At 40.8% G+C, this 20,189-nt stretch overlaps 1 protein-coding gene across 5 annotated transcripts in view; it reads right to left on the minus strand.

The window, feature by feature from the left end:
* Positions 1-17,077, minus strand: part of cadm1a (cell adhesion molecule 1a) — a 402,038-nt gene extending 384,961 nt beyond the window's left edge. For 2 of the 5 annotated variants that reach the window (XM_043676690.2, XM_043676687.2), the window contains exon 1: positions 16,793-17,075. In XM_043676690.2, coding sequence (XP_043532625.1) covers positions 16,793-16,952 — 160 coding nt within the window. In that variant the 5' untranslated portion in view covers positions 16,953-17,075. Of the gene's footprint in view, positions 1-16,792 lie in introns of all 5 variants that reach the window. The other 3 variants (XM_043676691.2, XM_043676689.2, XM_043676688.2) reach the window with 2 other exon arrangements.
* Positions 17,078-20,189: the final 3,112 nt, after the last annotated feature.

The following is a 20,189-nucleotide window of genomic DNA, read 5'->3' on the forward strand; positions in this document are numbered from 1 at the left end:
AGAGTGGAGCACAGATATCAGGAAACCAGAGTGTGCAAGTGTGTGAAAATTCTCCACCACACCACACTAACTGGGAAAGCTACTATAGGGCATCACCTTTTTTTAAAAATGTATTCATGGGATGATACCATCATTGGCTCAACCAGCATTTATTGCCCATCCAAGGGGGCAGTTTAAGAGTCAACCACATTATTGAGGGTCTGGAGTCACCCATCAGCCAGACCAGATGAGGATGATAGTTTTATTCCCTAAAAAAGGACATCAGTGAACCAGATGGATTTTTCCTTACAACTGTCAATAGATTCATGGTCATCATTAGACTCTTAATTCTAGACTTCTATTGAATTCAGATCCCACCATCTGCCATGGTGAGATTCGAACCTGCGTCCCCCAAATGTCTCCTGGGTTTCTGGATTAGCAGTCTAACGACAATACACAGAGGCCACTGTCTCCCCATACCTGCCACCACTTTGGTGCACCTCTAATTGTCAAGCTCTCATGTCAGAAATAAAGCGGGAAATGCTGCTTCTGATCTTCGGGCAACTTCACAGTCCTGGGCAGTGTTCAGTCCCATTATAGAGGGCAATTATTTTTTGCTGCAAATATTGTCACACCTAGCAATAGTAGAGTTCACCTAGTGGCTCCACTGACCATGCACACAATTATTAGGTAGCAATCTGAAAATGCTGCATTGGCAGAAGCACCATTCATGTGGAGGCATTAATCAGATGAACCATGGCTTAGCTCAAGTGAACATGTAAGATTCCATCGCACTGTACAAAACCTATAAAGCAGTTCAGGTATCTAGGCAACATTTCTTCCTCAAATCAATGACAATAAAAACTCACCATTTATTTCATGGCTAGAAATGGTCAGGATAGTTGCTGTCCTTGGCACGACAACAGCTACAAATCGGATGCAAATATTCTGTGAGTGTTACCAGATTAAACTGAACAGAGGCTTCAAAGTGGTTTAATTTTCATCCAACATCAAAAACTTGACATTCATTTGCAAACAGACCCCCTCTCAACCTTTAGCGTATGAGGGAATGAAAAATACAGCAAAATATATTAATAAAAATCAAGACTGTCAGAAAGTGAATGCAAATATTATTCAGTTAAAAATCACAACACCAGGTTATAGTCCAACAGGTTTAATTGGAAGCGCTAGCTTTCAGAGCACTGCTCCTTCATCAGGTGGTTGCGGAGGTATTATTGTACTTCATTCAAGACTGTAGCAAGGAGCCACTGACAGCAAAAAGATTTGTCATAGAACATGGGCAAAACATTTAGAACAAGAATTGAAAAGCTTGCAATTAAAACAGACATTTCTAATATAAACTTCTTTTTAGAATAAACAAATCCTGAAACTGATGTTTCAGAAGTGGTCATTGACACATATTGACACATCATCAAAACTTCCTCAGAGAAGACATCAAAGCTGTGTTTTTTGTTCACCTGAGAAAATAAACTTTTGTTGATTGTTTTGAACTTAGTGACCACAAAACATCAAGTTTGTTGTTTCGTGATTCATACAGGTGAAGATCAAAGGACATTTCAGCGAGAGACAAACCTTATATTAAGAGAATCACACGTCCCTCCATTCAGTTTGTGACTTTCCACAGTTCTGCTTGCACTCAGTTATCTAGGCTCACTATGTCGCCATAGCATCAAAGCTAGATGATGGAGCTGTCAATTCACTGCCGATATGTTCCCCCTTTAATTTGACAGATCGCAATACTTTTAAAGAGGAAGAGCTGAGTCTATTTAGGGAAGATTGAATACAACTGTACATTACTACAAAGAGGTATAGTTAACACAAAATTAGACTTCAAGTGAACAGGCTTTGCTCCATAAAACCTTCAGTAACAGAACCGGTCAAAGTTATTGGAGATTTCCTTATAAGATACAAAGGATAGAAACGTGGCTCTTCTCTCCAAAACACAACAATGTTTTCAATGCATTAGAAATTATTCCCAAGCAAAAACCAAATAAGATGGTGTAGACTCTTCCCGATGAAGAAAGAAAGTCATTCTGAGTTGCAGCTTGGAAACAGCTGAAGTTCTTCTCCCACGACAGATTACAGAAAAAAAGTCACTGAATAAACTGAACGCCTAGCTCAACTCAAACAAAAAAGTTGCTATCAACAGTGGTAACATGTTGAACAGTGACACTACTGGTCAGTCATGGAATTGAAAATATACCCAGAGCATTGTGAGATTCTGACCAGTGGTGTCACTCTTGGGCAGATTTAGCACCAGAAAATTCCAGCCCGTTTGTGAAATAGGGAAAATCCAGGGACTGTCTCTTATTCTTGTTTTTTCAAAATCAACCTGTTTGGACTATAACCTGGTGTCATGCCATTTTTAACACCGTCCACCTTCACATCTGTTATTCCAGGCACTGTTTTAGGTGTAGGAAATTGAATTATAGTCACTTGTCACAGGCTAAATTGTTGAAAGGGTCAATTTCAGAATTTCATTGTTTCATATGAATTCATTCGCATTTCTTTTTCCCTCCACACAGACAAAAAAATTCATATTAAGTTAGGGGCAAGAAGGAAAAAAAACACTGCTTCCTCCACCCCATTCTAGAAAATTACTGAGTGACAGCTAGCCTGATGGGATGAACTTTTTTTTAAAAATGACCAGGGCCCTGGATCTCAGAAATCAGGTCAAATTAACATTGATACACTGTCTTCAAACATTTCATTTCAGAAAAAGTTCATGTCAAACAGCACAACTAATTAGATTGGGAAAATGGAGGAGGGAGAAGATGGCAGACAATAGGGGAGAGGCAGACACAGATTGTCAGAAGACAGAAAATAAAGTTCAGTGCAGGAGGGGGTAAGGGAATATCTAAATCCATGATTTTTCCTTTTGCCCAAGTTCTACTGTGGGGGGAGGGGGGGGGGGAAGGAGAGAAAAAGTATGGAGGAAAGGGAGGACAAAATATAGATTTCAACAACCACAGAATGCTTAAGAAACTCAGCGGGTCTGGCAGTATCTGTGGATTGAAAAATTGAGTTAATGTTTTGTGTCCGGTATGGACACAATGTATAATTTCAGTTACATCACACTGTAAACTTTTGCTATAAATTCAGTATCTTACAATAGTGCACTCCACAACCACCTGATGAAGGAGCAGCGCTCTGAAAACTAGTGTGCTTCCAATTAAACCTGTTGGACTATAACCTGTTGTTATGTGATTTTTAACTGTGTCCGGTATGATTTACTAAGGGAAAATCAATCTGGGCTCAAAATATTCACTCTTTCTCTCTCCGTGGATGCTGCCAGAACCAGGATTTTCCAGCATGTTGTTTCAGATTTCTAGCATCTGTAGTATTTTCCTCTTGTCCAATTGCAGACTTCAACTGAGAACCATACTTTCCTTCCTGAGAGTGTGAAGTCAATAGTTGAAATCAAACATCAAAGCACCATACCCTTCAACACTGTATTGGTCATCACTTCACTGAATGTACTGCATTCATCTCATCTCAAATGTAGTGCTGGACTAAGAAAACAAACTTGAGATCAATTTTTGGTCACATTTTTCATCAGATATGCCAATAATAAAGAATCCCAGCAGCTATCAAAACAGTCCCACTTTAATAATCTCTGCAATATTACTACAAAACCCTACACGATCCCCACTTGTTTTCAATACCAAATACATTTAGCAAAGTTCAACAAAACGCGAGTGCAGTCCAGAAACCCAGATTTTTCCAGATTATGTTAAATACCATAAAAAAAGGTTTTTGCAACAGTATCCAAATCCATAGAATCAACTGGCCACAGAATAATCTCAGAATCTACAAATAACTCATTACAAATAAAGCCGCCCAGCATAAGGAGCATTTAACTTTCATGACTTAGGATCAGTTGGCAAACTTAGCCTGTGAAGGATTAAGGATTAATTTAGGAAACATTGCCTCAGTGTGCCCAGTGCGCTTTAGCCTGTCAGCATAGAGCATTGCAAATAGGAAGATCATAGATTAGTTTCATAGTCTGAATTCAAATGTTTTGTAATCAAAGTGTTCATTATAACATTTAGAACAGGTGGTATTTGAATCTGGTTTCTATCACTGCACCACGTAAGCCCTAACAAGGCCTCTAGCGTAGGATGATTTGGACCACCCTTCAAACTCCACCTGCATGGGAAAGCAGCATTTTGAAACAGATTTCATCTCCTTCAGAATAAGTTGCTCAAATGGAAATGCTTTCCCTCCCAGTCAAAACAGCTGAATAGTACCTGAAAACAAAACAGTACTCACTTACTTTTGAAGCAAGTTATGTGATTTATAACAAAAATTAGCATCATAGTTATCATGAGACATGGAACATCGATGTCTCATCATAATATGCACCCTAAAGTTATTCTGCATTATCAATCTGTAGATGACAATTTACTGTCATTATCTTATGCAATGACTAGGGTAAACATCAAGGTCTTGTAACAGTGAGTAGTTGCTACCTCTGAGCCAAAGGCTCCACGTTCAAGTCACTATCACAGCACCACAACAGCCCTGACAAGCCCCATACTGCCGGATGATTCACTCCAGGACTGGATGGCCAAGGGGCATGCGTTCATAATGTGGGAAAACAGGGTGAATGTCCAGTTGCAATTCCTTCAAAACAAATATTAAATGGCAGAATGTGATGGTGGGAGAGTTCTTTGGTCAGCTATATGATGAAAGGGAATTTGAAGTATCCATCATCAGGTTCCAGAATTCTGCATTAGCAAATGCATGGGTTATAACTCTTGACTCAGAACTGGGGCACACCATTGCTGCCACATGAATCAAGTTACAAGCAACTAATTCCAACTTCCTTTTATAATAGATTAGCATTGCTTCTCCTTTTCTTTACTCAGTCACATGCAACATTCCTCACTACATTCAGGGAAAACCAGCTGGCTCGTCTGTGGCTAGATCAATGCAAGACAGATTGCTTCATGTTGCAATCCCTGAAGAATAAGGGGGGGGGGGGGGAAGCACAGGTCCTATTCTTCATTAAGACACAGGGTTTTAACAGGGTATCCAGGCGGCAGACTGAACTGGCCAAGGTCATTTTCACCAACCGCCTCCTCACACTCAGTATAGACTTGAGTCAGATCAGGGAACAAAAGCAAAAACAAAATTCCCCTTCGAAATTATAGGACACGCACAAACAAGATCATTCTACAGAATATGGATATCACTTTGCCGAAAGACGAAATTCAGAACAGATTTTCCTACAATCATTGCATTCCTGCTGCATCCCAACAGTGATTTAAAACACAGGTCTGACTCTTTATTTAAAAAATTCACTCAAATACTAGGTTTGTTCTGAAAGCTGCCTTTATTTTATTAAGTGTTTATTTTTGACAGAGAAAATGGCTAATTCACGGCAAGTTTTCCTTTCACATTTTGGAAATGCAACATGTTAAAAAAAAAGGACAGCTGTTTTGAGATCAAGGTACCTATAAAGCATCTCTCATTTAACACAATAATACCATTGAGTCACACTGTTTAATGCCTTTTGTCCGATCGACTGTTAGCTTTTAATGGCGCCAAGCAGTTGAAATCCAGTCAGTTAGTGAATCTCCATTCACAGCATGAATCTGCACATTTAATGTCTTCTTGCCTGATGGTGCAGTTCTACAGGTGTCAACAGCCCTCTGATAACGTACGCAAGTGACAACGACTTTGAAAACAGAAACCGGCGTGTATTTTTCCAACTGTGGGGGTGGGATCATAGTTTATTTCCTGCCTGAGCAGAAGAACGCCAAGTACTGATCCAGGAAAATTAACACTAGACTACGTAAGGTGTAAAGTCAGTGCCACATTTAGCCTGGAGGAGAATTTGAAGATGTTTATGCAAATGACGCCTTTAATTTATGCAAAGCTATATTAAACAAAATTAGAATTTCAGGTTAACAATGCATCTGAGCTGCACTGAATAAATAAACTGGTTCTTACGGCGCACTTGCATTTTATTTTGAATAAAGTTTGTAACACTTCTCTCAATTAAAAGTTACTTCAATTTTCTATTCACTTAGTGAGGGTCTGCACAATAAAACAGCGAAGGCATGTTCATGGATACACTTTAATTTGCTATAAATGAGATAGAATAGCAATTAATTTTCTGCAGTGAATCACAGAAAAGTATTTAACTTATTGCTTTGACAGCTTATATAAAGTAACAGATCATAGAACCCACATAAATAAATAAATAAATAAATAAATAGAGAGAGATATAATAAAGACCACAAAGCATGAGTGCAAAAGTCCAGGAGCTGTAGTCAGGGGGTGCTGCATTGTCAGAAGTACCATTCTCAGATCAAGCATTAGAGAGAGACCTCTCAGTCGATAGAAGAGATTGCAGTTATTTTGAAGAACAGATGCCCAAGCCAATATTCATTCCTCAAAAATCACAAAAACAAGCATATCTGGTCATGATGGTTTATTGAAGCTTAATGCATGCAAATTGACTGCTAGATTCTGGCATTACAACAGTAACTACGAATCAGTAAAAGCTGCAGGTCATCAAAAGGAACTAAAGAGAGCAGTTCAACATCAGAGATCCTTCTGAAGGCAATCTGAAGATGAGGAGGAGGTCTCAACAGGGTAGATGTGAAGAAGAGTATGGTGTAAGAGAATCAGGAATAGAAGAATCAGTTTGTTTCAGACAAAGTTAAGAATCACACACCACCAGGTTTATTTGAAAGCACAAGCTTGTACTTCCAAATCAACTTGTCGGACTATAACCTGGTCACGTGCGATGTTTTAACTTTGTCCACCCCAGTCCAACACTGGCACCTCCACATCATATTTAAAGACAGAGAGGAGGAGCAGTTCTTTGTTCTCTCAGAGGATTATGGATGTTTAGAATTCTCAAAAACGTGGTTGATGCAGAGTGTTTGAATATTTTTAAAAAGATGGAGGTAAAAAGATTCTTGGAAAAAAAAGCAAGCCACATACATTGAAAGCTGGAATATGGAGTAATCACAAAATCCCTGCTTTATGGAAGCAGGTCATTTAGGCCACTGAATCCACACCAACCTTCTGAAGAGCATCCCAACTGGATCCATCCCATCACCAGAACCCTGCAATTCCTATGGTTAATCCATCTAACCTATACATCCCTTGACACTATGAGCAATTTAGTATGGCCAATCCACACAATCTGTACATCTATGGACTGTGGGCAGAAACCAAAGCAGAGGAAACCCATGCAAGCACAAGAAGAACATGCGAATGCTGCACAGTCACCCAAGGGTGGAATCAAACCCGGGTACCCTGGTGCTGTGAGACAGCAGTGATAACCACTGAGCCACTGTGCTGTCCTGATCAAATCAGCCAATGATCCTGTTGATTGACAGAACACATTTGAAAGGGGCTCCTAATTCATATGCATGTTCTAACAGACTTGGACATGAAAGTTACAGGCTGTGAGGAACATCCCAACACTGAACATTACATTTTCTAAAACAAAAACAGGAGGCTGTTTGAAACACTGAGCATGTTAGGTAGTTAGGGGGTCCATACTAACTGGCAAAAACTTAATTCTTTTCAGTTACAGAATTAAGAAATGTTGGAGAAAAATGTTTTCTATGCACTTGCATCTAATTCCTACAGGCTTTTAAGAAGAATTCCCAGCCTGAAAATCAAAGACATTTCTACGGGACACAATGTTTTAAGGCATCAGCAACACAATATGACAGCTGAGAAATACTCGTGGCCCTACACTGTACTTCATACGTTGAATTCATCATGCAGGTATACAAAGATACATAGCGTTTAATGATCTACAACTCAATGCTCTCCTCCCTTTCCATCCTTTAGCCAACATACACAACTCAAAGATTAATTAATTGTACTACATGTAACAATCTCAACCAGTTTAAATTCCTGGTCCATTGCATGAAGAAGGGAATCTAAAATAGGAAGACACATACATTTGGCACTGTTTCAGCACAGGCAGCAGCTGGATACTTTTCAATACCTACTACCACTGCAGCTACATGTCAGCAATTAAATGCTCCTAGCTGCAATCTGTGCAACGATGCTTCAAGACTGTCACAAAGACTCTGCTCCTGCCTGACTCAGGCAGATCGCTTGGATCATTGTGATCCCCCCCTCCTTAACACACTGAATTAGCCCATCACCCAAAACACTGCATATCACAGATGTGCCATCTTCTGCATTACCACACTGACATTAAATGCACACAGATGCACCATTTAAGATAAATAAACTTAAACCAATTACTGGCTGCAGTATCCCTCAGTGTGCATCACATAACAGACTTCAGATAAAAAGTTGCTTTTAAAAAAAAACAAACTTTCAGGCAGACTGTTACAAGACCATTAACATTTCTAAGCTGTATAGGAATGATGCATCTACTCAAAACGCCAGCAGTAGTTAAAAGACTGAGACTGTCTAAATAGGCATTGAACTAAGTAGAACATGAAGAAAAAAAAAGTATTTCTGCTCCCACATAAAGACATTTGACATCTGTATAAGCACAGAACTGTAGAAGTTAACAGTAGCAGGAATGCATCGTTTTCACATGCTTCCCACCCACTGACACATGCACATCCATCCACCAGCTGCTGCACCACATGCTAGCACTACAACTGGTGTGTCAGTTCGAGGCCGGCAAGCTTTTTCTGCAAAACCGCAAATGCCAACAAACGGACAGTAGTATTAAATCAAACTCATGAGCTATTAATAGATGAATTGTAACAGTGAAGAATCAAAGCTAAATTGTCACCTCTAAAACCAAGAGGATGAAATAAGCTTCAGGGTTTGTATGAGGTAGCAAGTTGAATAAACCAAGGGAAAATTGCTGAAACCGTTAATTTCTGCTCAGAAGGGAGCCCCACACTGAGGACTTCTTCACTGCTGGAAACAGAATTTTGATTGAACTACATGTACTCCATTAACACTACATCAATACATTCACACACATACATGTTAGATCATCCCCCAAAAATCTCCTCTGCCTGTAGGATATTATCAGCAAGCAACCATGCTGAGCATATCTAAATGCCACAAAGGGCCACATACAAGTAGGAAGAATAAATTTGTCTGAAAATTAGGGAGGGAAAGTCCAAATTTAATGTGACATAATTTCCTGCTACTACTAATACACAGCTTGCTCTCCCAGACAAAAATGCTATCACATTTGTCTCTCAAAAGCATCACTGTACAATCAAAAATGGATTGCAGGGTTTATATTATAGGCATGTTTCCTCACCAACATGTGCACCGAATGTAGTCTTGTTATATTAAAGGGCATACATGCCTGGGCAGGTGTGATGAACTAATGAATAGATCTAAACATGTAAAGAGCTTTGTTCAAAGAGACCCTTCTGCTTCCTCACCAACTCAGCAAATTCTCTAGTGAGCAGCAGGTCAGTCTAAAATCCCAGGGAAGAGTCAAGTTAGCAGCTTTCACCCAGTACAGCAGTGCAACAGCTGCAGGTGACTTCAGCATCATTATGTCAAAGAGAAGAGGGGAAGTAATTATTGGCTACAGCAACTCTACTGATTCAGCCTCCTAATAAACTACCTGACTGAAACTGCCTCATGGAGAAGTCAAGCTTGGACAAGAAAGGCTGTCATGATCTTCATTGTTGAATATCTTCCAAAGCTTAGCAGCCTTCATGTGAACTAGTAGACTCTGTGGAAGAGATCAGGGTACCCAAAGCCCAATGAATAATAACCTGGCAAACAAGGTTAGATCAAAAGATGGATGAGGTGAATTATTCACAAAAACACCTTCAAATTTAATCCCTAGGGAATTATTCAAATGTCCGATGATAAGGAGTTTGCAAAAAGTTGAACATTGAATCTAATGTGCAAATTGACAGTTACTTTCCATAAAAAAGCATTACCGAAGGGAAATAAAAATGAATGAAATGGCAAGTAATAATCCACTTTGTAATTCAAAAATCACATCCAATCCTATCATGTATTAATCTAAAAACATGATTCAACCACACCTGTTTACTTTAAAATTTGAAGAATGTGTTGCAACACGGCCAAGTTTCGATCAACAAACAAAATGTTCTAACTCTAATCTTGCAGTTTAATTTGACATTTCACATTGGCATGCTCCCCAAAATACTGACTGTTTATCATTCAAAGTTAAAATAATCCATCCAAAACACAAACACTAACATGATCAAAGGTTATCCCTGTTTAAAAAAAGTACTTACTACCATACAAATTTTTTGGAAAAAAAACTGCCTTGTTGATCTTTCCTTTTAACAGATGAACACTTAAGCTGCCAAGAATCTCCGCTGATCCAACAGACCCAGTCTCTGGTACTATGATGTTTACATGCCCACAGTTGAAAATGGAAAACAAAACACTTGCTAGACTTTGTCAGATCCTTACATATAAGTGAATTTACAGATTACAGTGAGCTGACCAGGGAAAATCATCCACATTTTTAAAAAAAGGACAACTCTTATGAGAATTAGCCAAGATGTTTAAAGAGGAGAACTGAAACAAAACCAGTCTCAGCTTTGTTCAGACAAACACAGCTGAAATATTTTTACATAGTAAGATCCCATGGTGAGCAGCACAGAGATGAGTAAACTAACAAATCAGATTTTTAGGGTGGCGCTGGTTGAGAGTTGAATTTGGTCAACACGCTTCAAGAAATGAAGTCCCTAGTCTATGGATATTGTATGTTACAACACCTCCAGGACAAAAGAAACATGAATACGCATCTTATGGCCCAGAGGTAGGGACACCACCACTGTGCCAAGAGGTGGCTATTAGGGCCTTGGTTTAATATCATATTTTAAAAAAAGTTTTGTGGTGCAATGATAGTGACCCCACTTATGGGTGAAAGATCTGAGATCAAGTATCATCCAGCTCAGAGATTTCCAAGTCACAACAGCTTAATTTAAAATCTCTTTGGAAAACTGAAAAACCTAAAGGCGCTTCATGAAGTATCAGTTACGTCTTTGTCCTGGAATCCTAGTGGGTGTGTTAGGTGTGAGCTGGGGAGGGGCGAAATCTTTGCATAAAAAGAACAAGAATATTGCAAAATCTGGAATACTGTATGAATGCTGGTGGCAATCCTGCATCACAGTCTGCATAAATAGTTTGGCAGCTCTGACCTATTCAATAAAAGCCTGCAATAGCACTTTAAAGATTAAAAAAATCCTTCAGTTGATGTTAAGTGGCTGAGCTTTGCACACAACCCACCCCCAAGTCGTTCTGGTCACTTATCTTACACAACTCAATTTTGATTCAAATAACAGCTATGTCTGTTTACCCCTCCGAAGGTAGTCGGATAATGGAGAGCACCGCAAGTTCAGCAAAATCTGAAAGATGACATTTTTGTGCGATGTACAAGCACTGCTTTTCAAATGCAACATGAACAGATACGTCAAACAATACACGGAACTGAAGGCAACCAAATTATCACTAATTCAGGAGTATTACAATTATAATTTTCCTTTTGTTTTAAAGAAATTAAAATCACAAGACTATTGAAACAGTCTAGTACAGCTAACATGGAGAAAGTAATTTTACTGAACAAAACCTGAGAGAAACTCCAGGATTGTAAGTGGCTGTTATTCTCTTTACATTACAGTCCATTTCTTCTGCAAGATTCATGATATAATATTATTGAGCATGATTTGAACTGACAGGGATTAATAGCTGAGTCTGCCCAGCCAATGACAAAGAATCCCCTTGGCCATATGAGCCATAACATTGTCTGGAATGGGTTTCTCACGATGTCTGATGCAACATTAGGCAGGGATATGCTTCATCGACTGATGTCCACCCTGGCAGTGGCACTGAAAATAATGGGTGTTGAAATCAGGGTTTTAATACAAGAAGTTGTGCCACAAATAACATGTTTTGATGATTTTAGCATCATTTTCTGCTGAGTTTTTTCTGTGTTTTAGATATTGCAAATACAACCATCTCGCCTAGGTTTTATACAAGATTAAAAAAGCACTACTAGAATATACTGAGTAAGCAACAGGCTGGAGTCCATGATTGATGGCAGAAAAGTATGAATAACATTCCTCTGCTGTTAAGAAGGCAGAATGTTACAAGCTAGCTTTGTTTCCAATGCAGTAATGTTTCATTCAGAACACTGGAAAGATTTCCTGAACAGTGAATCATTAGAATTGGCAAAAGCCTCACTCACTAGAAATACATCATACCAACAAATTTTAAAACAGATGCTGGTTCCATCTTCCACGGGATGCAATAATTATTGATGTGGTGTGGAAACGATTCGGACAGTAGGCTTAAAATTTCAATGACATCTCATAAGAATTCCATTGCTAGCTCACTGGCACAGAGTACCAAACAGCAAAAGAACTAAAAAAAATTGACATGCTATGGTTCAGAGTGCTAACCTTTAGACAACAAAAGCAAACAAACTGACTACCTTTACATTAGAAAGTGTTAGGCATTGGCTCCTGATCAATGTACCATAGGATTACATTCCCTCCTGTTTGCTCATGTCTTTCCTCAACTGGACTGGTTCCAGAAATTCTTGGCCAAGCGACCAGAAGGAATATTGCACACGAGTTAAGAGCTCTGGTTGGATAACCCACTTAATGACTACAACTCAATCAATACTGCACTGGGATGTGCAGCCCATGGATCATATACAGCTCCCATCGCCCTCCTTTTGGAGTTGGATTTCTTACATGTTACCTGAATGCTGGAAATTAGAAATATAGAAAGAGCTGTTCTCAGCAGCGGTACCTCACAGGGGAATAAGGATAAATTCGAAACCAGATACTGTCACCTTGTGTCTTGAGGTGTCAATGCCTTCACTTAAACAAACCAGAAAGAAAAATCTTGGGGACATTTGACTTATAGGGAGAGTGGCGACTACTTCACTCCAAGGCACACAAGGGTGAACTCAGTAAAAAGCAGTTGAGATGTCACAGACAAGAAAAGAATTTTAAAACGTAAGCTGTGTGTTAACATAATCATGGAAATTTGTCAATTCCAATCTGCTTTATGCAGTAAAGTGCCTGTAAATGGCTCTTGTAGCATCAGTGAATACTCGTCAGTAGTGCCTCCAACTACTAGAGTATACAATTCTCATTTATCACTTTTTCAATTCCAGTCTGAAAAGGATTAATTATGCATCTACAGCATAAATAAGCTGGTGGATGGGTTTATAAACATTTTGATAGGTTCAGTATTACAACATGTAAGAGAGCATCAGAATTTAAGAGCTAAACAGAACATTTTGGATTCCTTAAACAACTTCAGCTATCTGCATTAAATCCACATGTAATACTTGAATAACCACTGATAACATGAGCATTATATAATTTCACTAGTTGTCAGAGTGCCATCACCTGGACCAAACTAATCAATACTGTAAGCACCATTTAAAAAGTAAAATATTTCAAAGCATGCTATCTGGCCTTGATCGCTGACCTATACATCTTTGTGAATGATTGAGGTTATTGAGCATTGACTGACTGAGCTACAATGAGTCTTTCCCCTCTATCAAAATCAGTATCTTCCAAATTTCACTAACCAGGAGGCTCAATAATTTCCAGTCTATTTGCAATTAGAACAATAAAATGCCTTTCGAGTTCAAGGAGAAAGATTAAGTAGTTTCAGCACCTGATTCCTAGCCAGTGTACAGTCCGTCATTCAGCTGTATGGTGTCAATAAAGGGGCTGCAGAAGGTACACAAAATAAAAAGCCCAACATTAAACGGGCTGAGAAGGCATTTATCAACTTCCCTGACAAGGTCTTAAATTCTTTTTTCTTCTGCAGCCAAGACACACACACACACACACACTGAAATCTCTCCCAACACAACAGTCATCTAGAGAAAGATTCCCAAATGAACTAAAAAGAACAATGAAAATACTGCTAGACTTTGATATGGGAAGATGAAAGCAAGTCAATGCCAGCACATCTGAAAGAGGTTCCTAGGTAACAAATTTCCTGAATGCCTCAGATCTACATCTAGTAGTTATAGTGCCATTAGTTACCAACACAAAATCCCAGGAGCACAAGAAGCAAGCCAGGGCTGAACCCATTCACTCTTGTTTTTCAATAAATAATTTAAAAAAAAACAAAACAATTGAAAAAAAATGTGCATGCTCCTTCCTGCAAGGGCTGCAAAATAAACTCTTCACAAATTCCCTTTCATTGCAATGATTTCAATAGGGACGATATCTCCCTCAAAACCTTATAACATTCAAATGGTTTCCCCTTTCTTAATCAGGAATAAGTTTATTACATCGGAGGTGGGTCACAGACCTTCAGTAAACCGAGACATTTCTCGCCCCCCACCCCCCAACAGAAACATAAAAAGGACTGAACAGCCGTTCAAAATGTGACATGCGGTAGCATGCTGGAATCAATGTAACCTCTAATGATTTTTTTAGTGCACTGAGAGAAGCAGGTTTTGGTTATTTAAGTGGCTTTGAATTTCCTAGCGATACACACGCAGTGAGAAAAGCCATTGTATTAAAATGCATCTCCCGAGAAATGTGAATGGCATCGGGGTTTCTTTCAGGGGAAAAAAAACTATTCAAGGGAGTACAGTCATCCTGTGTTTTGCACTGATCACGAACAGCGTTCATTGTGCTGCGGGAAATCATCTACAAAACGCATATGAATACAGTCTTTTGTTCACGGGCACTAGCTGCTGTTTCGGGTGCTCTGATTTGTTAAATTCAAAAAGATCAGTCAATGGCGCTCTTGTTTGTGACAATCGACAGTGGAAAGAAATGTTTGCTCTCCCCGTAATGAAAGGTCGGTGCCAAATGTCCCCCAGCCACATCACCCCCTGGACAGGGGGTGCTCTTGAGGAAGCGGACGCGGAGCAGGAAGCCCAATGCAATGTAACAGGCGGCGGCACTGCTGCCTTCCATCACAGTTACAACCCAAGCACAACTTCAGCAAAGAAAAGCGACTGAAGTGCAGGTTCGAGAAAAAAACCCCAACAGTTTCTCGGATTATTGCACTGCGAGTTTAAACAAATGGAGGGGTCAGATTAGTTAAACACTAAATAAAAGTTGGCCACAAGGACTTTTTAAAAAAGCACATGTATGTCCATGTATAAAAAGGGGCAGTGTAAGTGTTGATGTTAATGCTGGGAAGGGAATGGCTTTCGGTGAATGAAGCAGAATCTGTAATGGGAGACATCTCAGTTTTTTTAATCAATTCGCCTTTACTGCTTCCTTGGAGGGGTTCAAATGCTCGGTTCTTACCGTGTTGGAAATACCACGGAAAGGGAGCGCGAACACAGTTATGCAAAAACAAACAAAACCTTGCTGCAGACTTCACGAGAGAGAATGACGACTGAGACGAAATCAAGATCGTGGACAAACAGCGAGAAGTTTTTCTTTAATGTCATAAAGCTCCTCTGTACAGTTTAATGCAGATTTAATCATGTCAACCCGTGTTGCGTGACTGCAGTTATTAATTTTAAACTCGAACGCGGTGATCGGGAAGCAGAGGGCTCTCCCAGTCACGGACACTGTGTGGGGCTGCAAATCCACCGATGGGGTGTGGGTTGGAGAGACTGAACCGGTGGGAGTTTACAGAAGGGTTAAAAAAAAAAGAGGGAAGTGGCTGAGTAATCGCCAGCAAACAAAAGGTAGGGAGGAAGGGGAGGGAGAGGGGCGAAAAAGGCGGGCTGTTCGTGTCTCCTTCTACAGCCCCTGAGAAAAAGATTCTGAACATTTGGGAAGGAAAAATTCGCTTCGTTTAATGTTCGAGATCGAAAGGGGGGGGGGGTAATCAATTTCTCTCCACTTGTGTGTCTTCGGGGGGAGGGAGGAAGAGATGGTGAAGAGAGAAGAAATTGACATCTAGTCATTACAACAGCTTGTCAAGTTGGATTTTACATCAGTTTCAATTCCATTCAGTTACAACCCGAGACTTCACGAGTGAACACATTCCCCTCAGAAACTGCGGTCCGCTTGATTTCAATTTTTTTTTAAAAAAAGGATACTTCGAGAGACATCGCCCTTCTTTCTCCACCTGAACTCCTTCTCTTCCACCCCCCACCTCCCCTTTCTCCCCACCACCAGGCTCCAATATACCGTACAAACCATCGTTTGCTTTTACAGATCCAAAACGTGCGCTTGGAGCGAGGATATGAAACAAAACACGAGACAAAAAAACAGTTTTGTTTTAAAATAATCAGATCAGATCTCTCCTAACTTTTCACAGTTCCGTGCGTTTTCATTAGCGCCTAGTGCCCGTGCGAGCATGAGACACAGCAGCACTAGCTGTCTGATGGCAAAACCCAGTAGCTCCATACAAACCCACCAACCCCCCCAGTCCTGCAACTTCGTTTGTCCGCGCATATAAAAAAAACTCTTTCCTTGGAGCGAGTTGCTGAGATTTGGCCCCCTCGCAATGTTTGCAAAAAAAAAGTTACATTTTCGACAAAATACGTAGACGGAGTCAATCCTTGCCCCCCCCCCCCCCCCCCATAACCAACCAAAACAAAAACCTTGGTGGGGAGGGGGGGGGGGATTGCAATCAAATCTGAAAGGGGGTGGAGGAAAATACAGCTAACTTCACTGCGACTCAACTGTGTAACCGATCGGGGTTATTCCTCTCCGGCAATCTCGCTGCCCCCCAAAGCAGACGTCTTGAAACAAGAAAAGGAGTCTTGCGAGCAGCTTCTATCTTGTTTGTTTGCTTGTGTTTTTTTCCCCTCTCTTTCGTTCTGTCTGTTTCTCTCTCTCTCTCTCTCTCTCCCCAGTTTGTGTGTCTAGCCTCTGCGTTCCTCACCCCTTTTCTCCTTCCCCTACCGAGCCCCGCTTACCTTTCCCGATGAGAAGTGCCCAGACAGCGAGGGTGAGGAGATGCTGAGTAGTAGGAGCAGCAGCAACAGCGCTAGGCATTGCAAACGCCATGTTGAACATACACCTGCTTGTGTGTAGAGCCGAGCCGAGCGGATTGGAGGCGCTGCCCCACCTCCTCATGCTAATCACCGCCTAATCAGATGATAATCAGATGCTAATGAGATGCTAATTGCACGGACTGGAACGGAACAGAATGGAAATCGATCTCGGAATAGGCAGCAGCAGAAGATTGAAGGGGGGAGACAGAAAAGCAGAAGGCACAAGCTGTAAAACAATCTGCCCCCAACCCTTGCTTTTCTGACTATCCCCTCTCTCTCTCTCTCAGGTTCGCTGTTGATTCTCCTCCCCCTTTTCTGTGTTGTCTCCGTGTTAAAGCTTGACCATCTATCTATCTGTTCGTGGGCATGTCCCACTCTGTCCAAGCCGGGAACACCATCACTCTCAACTGTTGCCCCCACCAATTGAGGGAGTCTCTTTACAGCACGGGAGAGGAGGTGTCAGTGGTCAATTTTGAGTTGGGTCATTTCTTGAGAATCATTAAGCGTTGCTTTTCCTTCTCATGAGTCTGACAATTCCTCAGGGCGAGTTAGTAAAGCAAACCCAAGGTTTAGTTCCCAGCCCGAATAAGTCAATTGATTTTCGAGGTGGCAGGATCAAGGTAAAACAGTCTGGGAAAGTTTGGTGTGTGTTTTTGGGAGGGGTGAGGGCAGCGCGGAGTTGGTCAGCCATGGCTCTACGTTAGAAAGGTGCATAGTGAAGAGAAGTAAGAACTAGTCACCACAGTCTAAACAGGACAATGAAGCTGCTGACCCATTGAATATAGGTGACTGGTGATGGTTTAACATGAAAGGATAGAGGCTGAGAAGGAAAGTCCTTCATAGTTACTACCATCCTTGTCGGAATCAAACCCACGTTGTTGGTATTAATCTGCGTTATAAACCAATTGCTGAGGTGGCTGAACTAAACCAACACCCTAGACGGTGGGAATGCACTCTCAGGTAAAAACAAGGACTGCAGATGCTGGAAACCAAATTCTAGATTAGAGTGGTGCTGGAAAAGCACAGCAGTTCCGGCAGCATCCGAGGAGCAGGAAAATCGACGTTTCGGGCAAAAGCCTGATGAAGGGCTTTCGCCCGAAACGTCGATTTTCCTGCTCCTCGGATGCAGACTGAACTGCTGTGCTCTTCCAGCACCACTCTAATCAGGAACGCACTCTCAAACAGATGATCAGAATGCACTTCCAGTCTATTTTAGTTTCCTTGAACAAGCAATGAGGGTGTAGCTGATTATCTCTGAGATTCATTTGTGTCACACATGCAGATGAAGAGGGGGACCACTGCAAAGAAGAATTTGGGTAAATTCACCAACATCCAGCCAGTGTTCAGCTTCATGTTCACACCAGAATCTGCAAAGCAGGATCAGTGATCTGGCAAATCCACACAGCCTGGGCCATCTGACACCATCAACACACACATGGAAGTACTATATCACCTGTTTACAGTCATACCACCAAGCCTTGTCAGTAAACAACAAAGGTGAACATCATCCACCAGCTTAAACTCTTGGGCATCTCACAGACAGGTAATCCCAACAGTGAGGGACTGGTGGCAGAGGACAAGTCCTTGTGACAGAGAGATGAAAGATGCTGTCAGGACAAACATTTCATCTCCAGGTCATACAATCACATCAGATTGGCTGCAGGTGGAAGATAATGTTATCAGTCAAAGAGGACCTAGCTAAATAATGGGGAATGGGTCTGGATGGGTTGCTCTTCGGAGGGTTGGTGTGGACTTGTTGGGCCGAAGGGGCTGTTTCCACACTGTAGGGAATCTAATCTAACCTATTCTAAATACAGTTAAGAGGGATCTTCAAGAGCAAGGTATTGCGTGGGAGATTCTGTTGGACTGATGCTTGTGGTGGAGTCTTGCTGTTCATTGTCCTACGTGAACAACAAATCTAAGTAGATAAGATCAAAACACCAAAGATCCACTCACTATTACTTTGTGCTATTTCGGAAGTGTGCAGTGTCTAATTGGTTCCCATTACATCAGTGACTTCATCTCCTCAAAGCAGTATCTTTTGTAATTTAAAGGTCACTGAACCACAGACTATACCAAGATTTTGCTGTGAGGCAGATTGAGGGGATGAGCCCATTCTATTCAACCAGAATAGAGTGTGAGTCCAATACTGTTCCTGTTATTCCAAACCACCTGCCAGCTATCTAGCCAACTGAGCTAACCGTCCCACTCCTACCCAGCCAACAATGTCTACACTTCAGAAATGCTTCCTTGGCTGCAAAGCACTTAGCATGAACGCTGCTTTATAAATGTAAGTTTTTCTTTGTTTTGAATTAGAATAACTGATCAAACAAATGAGAATTTTTGAAATCAGAGTTTAATTCTGGACTGCTGGGAAAACTAGAATCAGAAATCTCATAGCAACGGTGATTTTGTTTTGTTTGCCAGGCTGCAGATCACCCTTATATTTAAGAATTCACCGAGGTACAGTTTATGTATGCTTAATGTGGAGTCCATACTTTCTCCATGTAGGGGTGTAAATTGAGACAATTGGATGAGTGAGTTAGCACTGAACAACAGGTCTGGCCCACTGTGATCTCCAGCATTGTTTTCAGTTCAGATTCCAGCATCTGCAGCAATATGCTCCTACCTTCCATTTCAGAACATGGTTAATCTGCTTCTATCACTTGTCTAGGGATAACCATCCTACTGCTTTGGGCTTTGGCATAAAGGATTGACTGAAGTTGAATTGGAGGAATACTACTTTGAGGTGACAGCTGTACCATTGCAGGTTTCTATTGTAAGTGAGAGTGGCTGATTAATCATTAACACCCCCCTGGAGTGCTACAGACCGAGTACATACGGATCAAGTAACAGATTATAAATCTGCCATATCACACCTGCACCAACTATAGTGTGCCGAGAGAGGATTGATGCTTCCAAATCCATAAACTTGTTGGAGCTGATATAATTGTATCAAGGTCTTCAAAAGCCTTGGTAGATGTGAGAAAATTGTAACTAGGAAGCTAATTTTAGCCTAATCCCCACCCTCTCCCAGCAGGACATTGTGATCAGGTTGACTGCCAGAAGTTAATAGGCAATTGCTGCAAAGCATATCTCTTTCCATTGTAATCACTAAACTAATGTAACAAGTATCTGTTTCCCATTTCATTAGGTGGGAATGAAGGAGTGAAATGTATCCACTTTACAGAGAAACAGGCAGAATAATTCCCAATGAAGTCAGAAGTAGAATGACAATTGTTGCAAATTCGTAACTTAAAAATAGCAACAACTAAAATTTGCCTGATTTTGTAGGTTATTTTCTGCACCATTTTCAATC

This window comes from Chiloscyllium plagiosum, unplaced genomic scaffold (genome assembly GCF_037043375.1).
Source record: "Chiloscyllium plagiosum isolate Xiang-an unplaced genomic scaffold, Cpla_swu_hap1 HiC_scaffold_29, whole genome shotgun sequence".
In the NCBI taxonomy this organism is placed as follows: Eukaryota; Metazoa; Chordata; class Chondrichthyes; order Orectolobiformes; family Hemiscylliidae; genus Chiloscyllium; species Chiloscyllium plagiosum.